This window comes from Equus caballus, chromosome 14 (genome assembly GCF_041296265.1).
Source record: "Equus caballus isolate H_3958 breed thoroughbred chromosome 14, TB-T2T, whole genome shotgun sequence".
NCBI classification, from domain to species: Eukaryota; Metazoa; Chordata; class Mammalia; order Perissodactyla; family Equidae; genus Equus; species Equus caballus.
The window spans coordinates 62,442,295-62,457,926 of record NC_091697.1 but is presented as its reverse complement, the minus strand read 5'-3'; the positions used below and the strand labels follow the sequence as shown (position 1 = coordinate 62,457,926).

The window sequence follows — 15,632 nt, the reverse complement described above, 5'->3', positions numbered from 1 at the left end:
TGTTGAAAAGGAGTGATGAGAGGGAACATCCTTGCCTTGTACCTGATCTTAGTGGCAAAGCTTTGAGTTTCTCATTAAGTATGATGTTAGCTGTAGGTGTTTTGTAGAAAGTCTTTATTAAGCTGAAAGAGTTCCTATTTCTAGTTTACTGAGAGCTTTTATCATGAATGGGTGTTGGATTTTATCAAACGCTTTTTCTGCATCTATTGATATGATCATGTGAACTTTCTTTTTTAGTCTGTTGATGTGATGGATTATATTAATTGATTTTCAAATGTTGAACTAGCCTTGTAAACCTGAGATAAGTCCCACTTGGTTATGGTGTATAATTCTTTTTATACTTTTTTGGATTCACTTGATTCAATTTTTATAAAATTATTGGACCTATATATGACAGAGTGTAGAGAAACTTGGGGTCCATAGGACTCTAGATAAACTTCTCTCTTATGTTTCCAGTAATAGATTTTTTTATTTCTCTCATGAAAAGAGAATGTCCACAATGTCATACTAAAGGCTGAGTCAGCCATACCTACATAAAAACTACTATAGAAAAAGAAATAGGGCTTCAAGTCATATGGTTGCCGACAATCAGACTAATTCTAACATCATTTAACACATTTGCTTTCAGGAGCTCCATATTCTTCCATGCCATCAGCTTTCCTCTGACCTTGAACTTCTCCCTGCTGAGGATAGAGGCAGACTTTTTGTCTGCCATTTCAGTGATGGTCTTTTCAACATCTGATATTCCTCACCACCATGTCCTATTACTTTGTCTACCTTGTAAATGCCCAACTCTACGTTAACCCCTTTTCCCTTCCTTATCTGAAAGGAGTGGATGGTGTGGCCAGTGAACTGAGAGTCCCACTTTATAAACCATTGCCCTTAATTTCTGATTGACAGTCCGTTCCCGCATCTTTTTTAGACTGCTCACTGCAATACATGATCTTCAAGCTCCCAGCCCAACTCCTGCTTTTCTTAGTCTCTGGAGCATCTTCTCCTGTACTTTACTTAGATCAAAGCCATTTGAAAGGACACTACAAATTCCCCTTTCTCTCAACATATTTCTCCTTCCCTTCCCTACCTCTCTCTCAGGTGAAGTGCCAAGTGTCTTTCCTAAGTGAATCCTATCTCTCGTCTCCTCAATTTATCTCCTCCCACCTCTTCATCAGCTTGGCTCCATTTATCATTCCCCTCTCTTGCACCTCTCTCTTGAGAGTCTTTCTCATCATTCTCTCCTTGTTCTCTGCCTGCAATTGTGTATACGTCTTTCCATTTTCATTTTCCAAAAAATGTTTTTCAACCTGTGTGATAGGAAAACATTTTTAATTTTATTCCTGATTTGCTTATACTCTCTGGCCTTTCTCCCATTCAATTTGGATAGGTGTTCGGTGTTTCTTTCTTCAGAGAAGTGATGCTACAACAATTTAAAAAAGAAAGGAATATTGAATTCTTAGCTTTTCTATTTCAAAAGTCTAAATTAATTAGATATAAAACATGGAAATAAATAGGATACAGCAATAGATTTGGGAGAACACTGATAAGAAAAAACCACAGACTGGGAGAAAATATTCACATAAATAGTTCTAACTTAGGATTTATGTCCATAATATGTAAAGTATTAATAAAATCGACAATAAAAAGACTAGCATACAAATTATTCTTGAAGATGTGGAGGACCTGGAATTCTTATACATTGCTGATGGAAGTATAAAATAGTACAACTATTTTGAAGAATTGTTTGGCAATTTCTTATAAAGTTAAACATAAACCTATTCTATGACACAGAAATTCCATTCTACATCTTTACCCAAGAGAAATGAAAAGAAAATGTCCACAAAGAGACTTGTATAAGAAGAATTACTACAACAACTAAAAATAACCCACATGTCCAGCAAGAACTGAATGGATACACAAATTGTAGTATATCTATACAATGGAATGCTGCTCAGACCTAAAAAGAAATCAGTTATTGATATACTCAATAATATGGATAAATCTCAAAAACATAATCTTTAGGGGAAGAAAAAACAAAAAACTAAAAGGATATACCATCTGATTCCATTTATATGTAGTCCAAGAACAGACAATTCTAATCTATGGTGAGAGAATTTAGAACAGTAGTGGTCTCTGGGACTGGAAAAAGAAGGAAATTGACTGAATGGGGGGAAGGAACTTTCTAGGATGATGGAAATGTCCTCTATCTTAATAGAAGTGTGTACTGTAAAACCCTATGCATTTATCAAAACTCATTAAACTGAAAACTTAAGACCTATCCATTTTATTATGTGTAAATTATGGCGCTATAAAAAAACTTTAAAAATAAAGCTAACTCAAAAGTAGAAAAAATGTTTGTGTATATGCCATAATTCCTCAAAGATTGTGTCTGGGTGTTACTTGTGGTATATCTCATCATATCCAATGATTTACGCCCTGTAGGTGCTTTACAAAGCTTGATAAATTATTGATTTCAAAGTATACTCTTACCAGCCAAACTGTGTCAGCCGTCAAGTAGGATTCACCATATTTGGGAGACTAGCATTGCTTTAGAAAATATTGATATCCAAGTCAAGGAATGAGCTTTCTTCTTTGAAGTCATTGAGAGTCTGATAAGAAACAAGCACTTAAGGAAACAAGTAGATGTTAAGCTCCAGGATGACCTAGCCACATCTGTCTGTTCACTACTGTATTTCCAATGTCCAGCATTTAGCATTATGTGCATGTAGGCGTTCATCATCTGTGGAATAAATGAACAAGCCAGGATAGGTAGAAAAAAGAAGTGAACAGAGTTACTGGGAAGGAAAAAACAGTATAATCCCTAAAGACAATCACTTGGCCCATAAAATAATTAATGTGAGACATGTAGTTCTATTATGTAAACTATGTTAAGGATTTGGCATGAATATCACTTTCCTAAATATGTTATGGAAGGAGAAGAGTGCTAAATAATGGGAGAATGCCAAATGCTTTGGTTTAATCAGGAATGAATAATTTAAAGTTGATTTTAGTTACTCAGAATAGAGTGACATGAGACATGAGTGAGACATGAAACATTTATGAGACATGAATAATAAGATCTTTAGAATTCTTATTAAACTTGAATAATCATATTATGAAGGTACAGGGTTGACAATTTATTCAGCTATCGTTCTCACAGAAAACATGTTAGGTCACCCTTAAATTGTACTTCGGTCTTCTCTAGGGCCATCGTGGTACTAACTGAAGGCAAACATTTTCCTTTCCTTGGGATCTACTAATATCTCTAGTGCTGGGACACGCAGCCCTTCTGCTTCACTCCAATCTGTATCACATTATCTCAAAAGGTATTCAGTTTTTTTAAAAGTTTTCAGAGAAATATTCTTTTAAACTAACTATAAAATAAAAATCTCTTGCATTTAACCCTTTAGGAGAGGTGAAAAAGGAATATCACTAAACCTATCAAGCTCAGAAAGTCTTGCATGAATATATTAGTGAGAAAGAAAAAAGGAAGGAGAGAAGACTAGAAGTTTAAATAGCAGGAATAGGAAGAAAAGAGATAAAGACAAGAATAAAAGAAGATGGCAGGCAAAAGGAAGACATGCGAAGTAGTAGTGGAAATGAGATCGTACAAACACGGCTAACGTCCCTTCTCACACTGCTGTTTCACGTAGGCCTGCAGGAGGCAGAAAGAAAGAAGACAAGTGGGACTTCATATTTACTTTATTATTCCCCTTCCAAAATCCCGTTCCTAAATCTGGCTTTATTACCCATTATCTTAAGGGGGAAACATTCTACTAAAGACCTTCTTTCAGTTGTGGAATCTCCAAGATGATTTACAGAGATCAAGCAATGGTACTAAGCCTTCGGGTAACAGAAGTGGAGGAAACAGGAAGGTAGGGGACAGCTCATTTCCCAGTTAGGGAACTTCTCTTCGGTTCTGGCTGAGCGTTCTGTTTGGGATACAACATTTTCTTCCGAATTTAGACTGCAACACACACAAGCTCAGAGCAACATACTGTGAGCTGTAGCAGCAGCTCTTGAGCTGGGGCTCCCAGGACTCCTGTCTAAGCGAGGCCTCTACCACTTGCCCTTCCACACACATCCTTTTTCTTTTCCTCTTCAAAATTATAGCTTATTTCCAAAACTAGCTCCTGCTGCAGGGCTCAACTGAAGTGAGCATCAGACCCAAGGCCAGGCAACACAGGTGACCCCATTCGCCAAACGAGCCCTTCACTTTATCTTTTTCCCCCAATGCTCTCCCTTCCTCTTCATTTCCACACAGGATCCCATGCTGTATTCAAGGAAAAAGTTCAAAGGCATTTCAATTAAATTTAGGAAGCCACTCCTTTTTTTTCCTGTAAGGGATATTTTTGGATAAGTATTTTTAGTTCCATAAGTACATTTGGGTTTTCTTAAAATTTGAATCCTTTGTAATGTTTAATTACAATCCCTCATTCCCTCAATAAAAATTCTGAAAAGGCTGCCTTCCTTAATCTCAAAACAGCCAGGGCCTTAGCACATTATCTACAGCGTCTCATAACCTATTTAATTAGGCTCTATTCTAGCATCCACAACCCCTCAGTCAGTTTGGCTTTTTTTCCATGCCTGTGAATGCCAAAATTATCTCAAAGTGTTTTATACACGTGCTGAAATATCCGCAAGGGAAGGTTTTTACCAGCAGGGGAACAGTGAGTACAAATTGAGGACGTTTGCGTCCTCTATATCCTAAGGCCAATGTCCTTGTTCAGGCTTTTCCCCTCCACATTTTGCTTAAAAGGAAGAGGGCAGAGAATTCTGTTACCTGTCCAAAAATGGGTGACACAGGCTCAGATTCCATGGGAGAAGGAAACAGTAAACTATTACTGAATGCCTGCTATATGCAAGACTTTGGTGCTAGGTGTTTTATCTACATTTTTTCCATTTAATCTTCAGGATATCTATATGAGGTAAATATACTTACTTCTATTTTACTGATGATGGAACTGGAACATTGAGAGGTTAAGAGTTCTATCTAATTCCACTACATATTACTTCTTCAGTTCACCAGACTTTATATTAAACCCAAACAAGTCCCAACGACAGCCCTAAGGACTTAAATCTGGTCCTGCTTTGGCTGGAGACTTCACAAAGGCTATGACAATGAGAAGGTAGCCACATTTTCCTCTTCTGAGCTGAGCGAGGTGACAAGGCAGCCACACCGCCTGAAACCATGTGCTGAGGCTGCAAAGGGCACAGGTGTCCTGCCAGACGGCTGAGTCTGGGTCCCCAGTGGCTATGTGACCTTGGGGTGAGTCTGGGTCCCATTTTGCTATGTGATCTTGGGGTTGTTTGTGCATTCATTCACTCATCCATTCATTCTACAAGTATTTCTTGAACACCTACTATATGCTAGGCATTCTTCTAGATGCTGAGAACCCAGCAGTGAGTAAAACAAGTGAGGCTTTCATAGAGCCTACATACTCAGGGAACATAAAACACTATGCCTCTACTTTCTTCCTTGTGAAATGGAAATAACAGTATCCCCTCATGGGGCTGTGCTAAAGATTAAATAAGTTAATACATACAGTGCTTGCCACAGTACCAGGCACATAGTCACTTAATAAATGTCAGTTATTATTGTTATTTTAAAATGGAAATTCTTATCTCTGGCAAAAATTGAGCTCAAATCAATATAGATGAGAATAGTGGGAATTTTGGTATACAGAGCTGGGGTGGGGGGTGGAGAACACTTGTCCCCTGAAGTGTCAGGAGTAATTTCCTGTCACATTTAATTGAGACTGGAGGGCTCCAATGTGAACTGCTTGGCTATCATTCATTTGAACACTAATGGAAATGTCAGACCGAACCGAGAGTCTTCTTTCGCTGCAAAGTTCAGCACACAAAGTGGTCCTGGGGTTTATTTTTGCCTAGTACAAAAAATTGACGTCTCCTCAGAGACAGCAAAGTGCAGGCGTTACAGTAATTATTTTAAATAATGCAAGCGTAAGAGGGAGAGATTTTCTACAACACCTTTCGAAAATTAGACATTTTTTTCTCCTGTCTTTTTTTCAGAAAGCTGGAGCTGTACCTAATCTGCTTTATAAGCCTCAGGAGCTAATAAGGAGTACACGGGACAATGATTTGATTGGTTACCACTTTCCTAGCCATTCCAAGGACTTTCTAGCTAGTACGGCCCCAGGAGAGTGCGGGAGCAATTCAAGTTTCAGATAATCAACTTCCTCAAGCCAAAGGGGAGCACTGGCAAGACATGAGCCCTGGCTACAAAAGCTTGTTGATCTTCCCAACCTTTCAGGCAATAAGATAAACTTCCCAACAGCCCAAGCAGTGATCCCAATCTCTCCCCTTTTTCCTTTTTTTTTTTTTTTTGGAGTGACCATAACCTCAAGATTCCATTGTCTGCATAATAAAACAAAAGATGAAGCTCAGAACTGGATCCCTTGGCCCTTTCTCTTCTTATCTCCTCTCAGTTCAAAACGCTTGCATCTCTTAATAGCCAGCACATTCTCTGAGATCTGCAGTTGGGCTCAATGCATTCAAGCCTCAGCACAATCTTCTTTGTAGTTTTAGCCTTTTTCTGGAAAATCGGCTTAGTCTGCCCACCATAGCCACTCTGCTTCCTGTCAACACTGCTTTCCCTGAGCTCACAGAGAATGCTTGCCCGGCTTGTACTGTGTCACTTTGTGGGGTCGGTATGTGCCACACTTCTTACAGAAAGTGCGGCAAGTTTCAGCGGGTTTTAGGAACGTTCACCATGTTTGTGAGAGCACTATTTGCATGGAAAGCCAGCCTCTCCCTTCGAGTGCAGACCTTGGAATTAAAAATCCATATATTTCATTCAGTTTATTTCTGAGAATATTTTGATGATCTTGAAAAACGGTTTGTTTCATTTCAAACCTATTCATTGGAATTTCAAAAAGAAAGAAAAAAATTAAAGCAACCCCTTTCATTTAGCCTGTGTCTTAAATAAATATTGATTGATCTATCTTTGGTTCAGGGTTAGCAAGTTAGTCTGATGGTTATGGTTTTTGATAAAGTTTGTATATGGTTTAAATTCCTAAAAAGACACAGAAATGAAGTGAAATCTGAATATGGACAATGAGGAAGGACACAAAGGAATTCTTCAGGAGACATTTTCTACCAGACATCCCTAATAACAAAAGTCCTGGCTATGCCATAACAGTTATATGACACTTCCCTTCACAGGAATCCTCTTTCTCCCTATACAAAATAATGCAACTATGATTTTCCTTCTCCTCAGGAGTCTCCAGGCTAGAGCCAAGAGCTTCATATATTTTTCTGAGTCCAGCCCCTCCAAAGAGATAGAAAATATTTAGCAGAGACTTGGGGAGGCCTGCAGACTCCCTCATAAAAGGGACTCTGAAGGGTTCTTTTAACTGACTATGCATCTCTTTGATTATGCTACTGCAGTTATTAGTTTCTTGACTAGAAATCCCCTCTATATTGATTTTCAACTATCAGTTTTCTGAGTTACAGGGGTTGTTCATGGGAGTCAGCTGGCTGAGCTGCCTAAACTCACTCCCATGAGCACTAACTGTGTGTCATTTGTACCTGAATCTGGATGCCAGCTGGTCTGCTCTTTTGGTAGGGGATCAAAAATCACCAGATTGCTCTGTTCAGATGTGTGTGACAGCACCACCCAGATTCTCTGTCAATACTCCTAAGAAATATCCCAGTACTTTAATAACATGTAAAAGGAAAGGGAAAGTATTGAATGTGAAATCCTAAGAGATCGGCTTAATTTAAGCCATGACTGCCCATAAACGGAAACTGTGAATACACAATAGAAATTAAATACAAAGAACAATTATTTACTCAGGAAAAGTACACTCACATATTTGCCAAGGGTGAAAAAAAAAGATGTGATTTTTTTCCTACTGAGTAAGAAGGCGTCACAGGTTTTTCAGGGTGACCTTTAAAGGTCAATATTATGGAGGACAGCTACCAGGCTTAGTCACAAAATAACCTTTGAGCCTACTGTCCCAGAGGGGGCTTTTCCAAAGTCATTGATGAGAAAGGAGCGGCTCCCAGCTTTGAGGCCAGGCAATCTAGCTCCAGAGCCCCCTCCAATTGTTGAATATAGAAGAGGCTCCATGGAGTCACAAGACCCGAGTTTGAATCCTGACTGTGTGATCTTGGATATGTCACTTAGCCTCTCTTAGGGTAAAATTAGATAATGTATGTGAGAGACTCTGTGTGCCAGGTGTTGCAGTAAGCCCAAATCAGAATTCAAGGTCTGGTTGTGCCTAGGAACTGGGTTGTCTGGTGATTCCTGAGTCTATTTCTTGAATTGAGTTTTACACATGTAAGAGGTAGTTAAGTAATGAACTTGAACAGGAGGGTAAATCTGGAAGGAGAAGGAAAATAGGATTACAGAGAGGAAATTATGTGTAATCTCCAGCCTGAAGGCTGTGGGGTGAGGGGCTGGAGGCTGAGGTTGAGGGACTGTTTTATTCTAAACTTTATGAGGCCTGAGTCCCATGCATGAGCATGTGTAGCAACACCTGGGAAGTTCCAGAAATACCTGGAGGAAATTGGGAAAGGGGAAGGAGATTGTTGGAATGTTCAGCAGTAGAGTTTGTAGAGGAACTGATCCAGGGCAGTTGGGGTAAAAATGTCAACATGACTTTGCTTTCCCAAACATGAGGTCATTTAATCCTCACAATAGCGTGAGGAGGTAAATATTATTATCCCTGTTTACCCCATTTCGGAGCTTCAAAAAGTTTAGGTAGATAGCTGAAGCTAATGCTGTTAATATGTGTGTAATAAGATTTGAACCAAGGTCTTACTAAAAAGCCAGCGTCCGTCAAGTAGATCACACTGCCTTTAAGCCTTAAATCCTATTCATTTGCCTATTCACAGCTGTCAAATTCTTAAAACAGACAACTAAAAGGGATGCTCGATTGTTTTAGATACAGCAGAATTAATGGAGTTCAAAAGAAGGAGAGCAGCAATTGGATTTGAGAACATCCCAGGTATAAAAATCAGGAAGCTCAGATCTTTATACTTTCTGCATAAATACTTTCCTTTCTTAGAGTCTCAAGAAAACAGAGTGGAAACAGGAAGAGTGACATCCCTCCCTCGCTGCTCTTCTAAAGGTTAAACACTTCCTTTATCTAACTCTGCCTTTCTTGAGTTGCATAGAAATTGGTGAGCTTGACTTATCACCGATGGCTCTGGCACTTCATGTTGGAGATTAAAGCCATTTTGGCGGATGCCTTGATTTGCCTTGAAGTAACACAGTAAGCAGCTCTCTCGACAAGTGGTTTCAATTGTTTTTAATGTAGTGACCTTAGTTTGTAAAGAAAAACCTTAACAAAGATTAGCTACTCTGTAGCAGTTTTAGTTTTATCTCGGGTCACATTTGAGCTATCTGGATTTCTTCCATCGTGAACGGAACCACACAAAGTTTGCCTTTCCCAGAAGAAATTTCAGTCACTTATCGTTGAAGAGTAGAGTTCTTTTCATGTTTCCGAGATACAGCATGCAGTTCCATAGGGTCAGGATCTCCCTTCCCTCATTGTTGGGCCAGCTCTGCCCAGGGAAATCATTAAGCCTATTTGATCTCAGAAAAAAATATGTATAATTGACTCAAAAGTTAGTCTTTATATTTCTGTTTATGTATTCCCTTATATTTATGGAGAGTGCTTTACACTTTCACATCTATTTTCACAAAGTGCTTTCACATCATTTTTTCACTTGATTCTCACCAATTCTCTGTGGTTTTGGAAAGGCAGATAACACTGTCCCCACTTTAAAGAGAAGGAGCTTGAGTTCAAGAAAGCTTAACTATATGATGAAAGTCTTAAGGTTAACAAATGGCAGAGACATCATGACTCCTTCTTCTATGAACTGATGGATGAGTGTTCCATTTACCTATTGCTGTGTAACAAACAACCCCAAACTTAGTGCTCACAGATTCAGAGCATCAAGAATTGGACAGGGTACAGTGGGGATGGCCTGTCTCTGCTCCTCAATATCTGGGGCCTCAGCTAGGAACAATGTCTGGGGGTGATTAAAATGACTGGGGTTGGAATCATCTGCAAGTTTCTGTACTCGCACGGCTGGTACCTGGGCAAGGATAACAAAAACACTCATCTGAGACTGTAAACCAGAATACCTATAGGCCATGGCCCCTCCATGTGGCTTTGACTCCTCACAGCATGGCGTCTGCATACTGAGGAGCATCCCAACAGCGAGCGTCCAGAGCGGGAGTGCTTCAAGAGGACTAGGCAGAAGCTGAAAGGCTCAGATGTCACACAGTGTCCCTTCTGTTGCATTCCTTTGGTTATAAGTGAGTCACTAAGCCCAGATTCAATGGAAGGGGGAGGAGTGGCAAGGTCACATTCAGAAGAGCACGTGGGATGGGAGACGCTATTGTAGCCATCTTTCAAAAATACAATCTTTTACAGTAAGCACAAATATATTTCCTACACATGAGATAACATGAGATCAAAGAAAAAATATCTGAAGTAGCTTATGAACTTCTTATAACTCTAAATGATTATGAAATAAATAAGCAAATATTAAGAGCTTTCCTACATACCAACAGTAATAGGTAAGGAAATAAAGTGGAAAAAAACATGTCCCATTTACATCAGCACAACAAAATATAGAAAAAAAAGTTAACAAAAAATTTTATAAGGCTCATATGAAAAAACATTAAATATTCTGAAATATATTTTAAAACCAAAATAAATGGAGAGATACATTATGTCTCTTAATAGTGTCATTTCTGACTAAATGCTTGTGAACTATATTAGTTCTGCTACAAATGTAACTTAATTCCAAGAAAAAGCCCAACATAGAGATATGTGAAACTGATAGTGTTAAAGTAAAGCCCATCATGAAGAACAAAAGCTTTAGAATAGGCAATAGCCTTATTAAATAAAGAATAAATAAATGAGGGTCAGCTCCGTGGCCTAGTGGTTAAGTTCACATGCTCCACTTTGGCGACCCAGAGTTTCGTGGGTTCGGATCCTGGGCACAGACATAGCACTGCTCATCAGGCCATGCTGAGGCAGTGTCCCACATACCACAACCAGAGGCACTCACAACTAGAACATACAACTATTGAATATACAACTAGTGAATATTCAACTATTCAGGGTGGAGGGGGGCTTTGGGGAGAAGAAGGGGAAAAAAAAAAAGAAAGATTGGCGACAGATGTTAGCTCAGGTGCCAATCTTTAAAAAAAAAAAAAAGATGGGCCGGCCTGATGGCGCAGTGGTTAAGTTTGCACATTCTGCTTTGGCGGCCCAGGGTTCACTGGTTCGGGTCCCAGGTGCGGACATGGCATCGCTTGGCAAGCCATGCTATGGTAGGCATCCCACATATAAAGTAGAGGAAGATGGGCACGGATGTTAGCTCAGGGCCAGTCTTCCTCAGCGAAAAGAGGAGGATTGGCAGCAGGTGTTAGCTCAGGGCTAATCTTCCTCAAAATATAAAACAAAGAATAAAGGAATAAAAAGCATACCAGATATTAAAATGCTGTGAAGCTTTAATAACTTAACTAAAAGAACTTCTTATAGGTAATTGGGTAACCATATGCCTGAGACAGTACCAGGTTACCCTCTTGGCCCAGTGTAATTACAATTCCTTTTACTCTCAAAAGTGTCCCAGTGTGAATGATGAATTATATGGTAATCCTATAATTAATCACATATATTTATCTCTACTCCCTCCCTAACCCCACTTAAACGCCAATAAATACATTTTTAAAATATTAGTCACAAGGTCGAAGAGAAGAGACAGATGAATGGATGGATGGATGGATGGATGGATAGAGGGATGGATAAGTGGATAGGTACATAGGTAGGTAGATAGATACGTAAGCAGATGGAAGGACAGGTAGTTGAGTGAATATATAGATAATAAGTAGATTGATCATTCAACCAACAACCAACCAGTAAAAAGAAGAGTAAATAGTGATATGTAGGTTATGGTGAGAATTAAAGTTGGCTGTGATGATCAAAACTTACCTTGGCTATTTCTGGAGGGAAATCTCCTGTGAAGAGATTAAATTTAAACTGTGATTTGAATGGCAAGGAGCAAGTCATTCAAAGAGCTAGAAGGGACACTTTCTATTTATGGAGAATAACTAGTGCAAAAGCTAAGACTAAACTTAGCTATTTGAGAAACTTAAATGCTTAGGTAGCTGAAGCATTGTACCCATATAAGATGAAATCTGAGAGGTAGGCCAGACCATTTAGAGTTTTGTAAGACAGAATAAGAAGTTTGGATTTCATCCTAAATGTAATGTGAAGCAATTAAAGAATTTTAAGGAAAGGAGTAATATCTGATAGAAATTTTTAAATGGAGGAGGTGTGGAGAATGAGTGTGGAGAGGCAAGAGTGGAAGCTGGCTGATCAGTTAGAAGGCTATTGCTTGGTCCTGGAAAGAGGGGATAGTGTCTTAGGCAAGAATGGTAGAAAGAAAGGTAGAGAGAAGTGTTTGGATTTGGGAGGAAGAGTTGACAGGACTTGCAAAAGATGGACAGATGTGACTGTATGGAAATGTAAATCTTGTATATCAAAAGGACCATAAACAAAATTAAAAGTTAAACAACAAATCAAGAGAAAGTATGTGTAACACATACAACAAAGGATTAAAATAAAATATATTTAGCATACATAAAAAGGGATTCATATCCAAAATATATAAAGAAATCTATAAATCAGTAAGAAAAGGACAAACAACCCAATGGAAAAATGTGCAACTTTACAAACAGATAATTTACAGAAAAACTACAGAGGGAAATAGCATAAGCAAAAACATTCAACCCCACCAATAAACAAAGACTTAAAAAATAAAATAATAAGATATCATTTTAGTCTTTCTGATTGGAAAAATTAAAAAGATATAAAAGAGAAAAATATGCAAATTTAAATATTCTGTATTGATTGAATGTGAGGAAATGTCTACTCTTATACTGTACTAGTGGGGATATAAATGAATATAGAAATTTGGAGGGCAGTATGTCTACATTTATCAAGTTTTTTAATTGACTGTGGAATTTTCCAGGTATTTATTCTAGAGATATATTTTCAAATGTGTACATGGCGGTACGTAAAAGAATATTCACTGAAGTGTATTTGTAATGGAAAACAAAAAGGAAACTATCTACTTGCCCATTTTTAGTGACACACACATCATGAAATATAATGGAAATGCTGTGAAGAGATTTAAAAGAGTGACTGATATATGTGTACTTTCTTGGAAATGTCTCTATGCTGTTGTTAGGAGGGAAAAAATCAAGTTATAAAATGATAGGAGTCTGGTTTTATTTATATGGAGAAAACTAAAATTATATGTGATTGTATGTACATAGAATAGTATCTGGTAAGCTACATGTTAAATGCTTAACAGTGGTTCAACAGAGGGCTAGGGAGTCGGTCTTGCTTTGGGAAAAGCTGATGGGTAAAGAAGCACTTTGCTTTTTACTCCATACATTTCTACATTGTTTGAATGTTCAGTAGTATATATTTATATATTGCTTGAGTAATTCTCCTAAAATATTTTTAAAGATGTGTTCACTTTTTGAAATCTAAATACATTGGGTAATGAGACTTAGAGTCTTGGCAATCATCAATGCCAAAAAAGAATTATGTCAGCTCTCACAGAAGGGACTTTAATGCTAAACAGTTGTGAAACTTTTGGGGGAATTTAAATTTAGTAAATCGTTACTGAACAAGGCTCACATGAGTATAGCCCAACGTGAAGTCTGGTCAAGTGGCATTAAAGAAGTTCAAAGGAAGCACTCTGAGGAGATGAGTCCAGCAACTTGGCACGGAAGAGCAAGGCCATGATCTCCAGCCTCTCTGGGTCTCATTTTCCTTATCTGTAAAATGAAGCATTGGCTAAAGCAGCTTGCAAACTCCTTTTTTTTTTTTGGAACAGAACACTTTTGTCTCCCCAAAATGAAATCTTATGAAAATCTTACTGTTTAAAACTGATAAAAGCAGCATTTCTCTAGTCAAAGAAGGTCAAGGGCCAGAGTCCCACCCTGTCCGCTCCTTGGGCAACACTGCAGCCCTCCCCGGGGGCACCTGAGGTCCCACAGAACACTCCTGGAAAACCGCTAGTCCAAATCATTTCTAAAGCCTTGTCATCTCTAAAAATACATAATTTTCGTTTCCTAGGTGTAATTTATGAGAGCCAGCCAAGTGAGAGCCCCAGTGAGTATAGTGTGTCGTGTAGGTAGAACATGACTGAGGGATATGAGGAGGGAGAAATGAACAGAAGCAGCATTTATTATACTGTTAATATGTGCTTGGCATTGTGTAAGGCATTTCAATAACTTATTTTGTTTAACCCATACAACCACTCTGTATTTTCAGCCTTCCACAGATGAGGGAACCAGGAGACAAGGAACTTGCCACAGGTCACACAGTAAGTACTGAGCTGGAATTCCAACCAGATTTGCCTAATTAGAAACCTCACACTGGGTAGGCTCAGAGCATAGTGTCGTACTGGAGGAACGAAGACACAACTAAAGATAGTAATGTTAGGAACTTCAGGAGGTGGTAGAGGATATCAGGAGAGAGGAGATGAGTAGACTTCCAACACCAGGCCCTCTCACTTCCAACTTCTGCCTGGAATTATGCCTTCTAACAATCTCTTTGGGGAGCTAAGGCTATCATATGTGAAACAGGTTAAGAAAGACAAAAGCCTGCATGTAATTAGCTGCTCAATCCCATGGTATATTCTAGAATTGGGGGAACTCTGAGTTATTTTTCAGGAGTGATGATAAATTCATGTTACTCTTTTTCCACTCTCTCCAGATACCTGGCAGAGCTAGTGTTGTCAGGACCTATGGACAAGGCATTGAGATGAGCATCCAGCACTGTAGAGCATGAAATGCTCACACACATGCACACCATAATGATCCCATAACAAGTGCCTCCATAGCATCACCAATTGACCTAAATGCCCACCTTAATAGACAGGGCTTTTCTGTATGCTAGATGACCTGCATACTAGTTGTCCCTACTTGTAATTTACCAGTGTAGTTATAATTTACATTCTTTTCCAGGCAACTGATTCATAGAAGAGCCAGACAAGAGCGGAGTCATTTTGGAAGAGAATATCCCCTGCACAGCAAGCTTTACAAAATGATCATCCCTTGTGGAATGCAAACAAAATGGCCACCATTTATTAATGTTCACAAGAGTTATTATTATAAATCCAGATATTTTCATACTCTGTTGAAGCTATTTATGTCACGTGAACAGGATATCTGCCCAGAGTTACTAAGAAGCAGCCTTAAGTACAACATAAGCCTCTAGGTCCTGTCAAAAATAACTGGGAGCACTTTGTCTTCTGGGCTGGAAGGGTAGGCAAGATTTACAGTGAATGCTGCCACAATAACCAATGACCGATGCTTATGTTAAGCCAGGATGCACATTTTTCTGAGTCATTATATTCTCTAATTTTAAGTAGAATAATATATTGGCGTATCCCCAATCCAAACCACTTCAACTGCTGTTTGTATAAAAGGAAATTTAAAATAACAAACAGGAATTCACTAAGGCATCAAACATAATTTCAATTTTAATATCATCTAAAATAAGGAACACCAACAATTTCACAGGAGAAACAATAGAAGTAGAAGTTGACATAATTTTTTATTTGGAAAA

At 38.6% G+C, this 15,632-nt stretch overlaps 1 protein-coding gene and 1 pseudogene across 2 annotated transcripts in view; one reads left to right on the top strand and one right to left on the bottom strand.

Annotated features, from left to right (window-relative positions):
- The window catches only part of CCDC192 (coiled-coil domain containing 192), a 224,797-nt gene extending 209,604 nt beyond the window's left edge, over positions 1-15,193 (top strand). For both annotated transcript variants that reach the window (XR_011425093.1, XM_023617767.2), the window contains 2 exons: positions 14,334-14,385; positions 15,029-15,193. Coding sequence is in view for 1 of the 2 variants with exons in the window: in XM_023617767.2 (XP_023473535.1) it covers positions 14,334-14,385; positions 15,029-15,036 (60 nt within the window). In the remaining variant the exon portion in view is untranslated. The remainder of the gene's footprint in view (positions 1-14,333; positions 14,386-15,028) is intronic.
- On the bottom strand, positions 6,399-6,729 carry LOC100630579 (large ribosomal subunit protein eL42-like; annotated as a pseudogene).
- Positions 15,194-15,632: the final 439 nt, after the last annotated feature.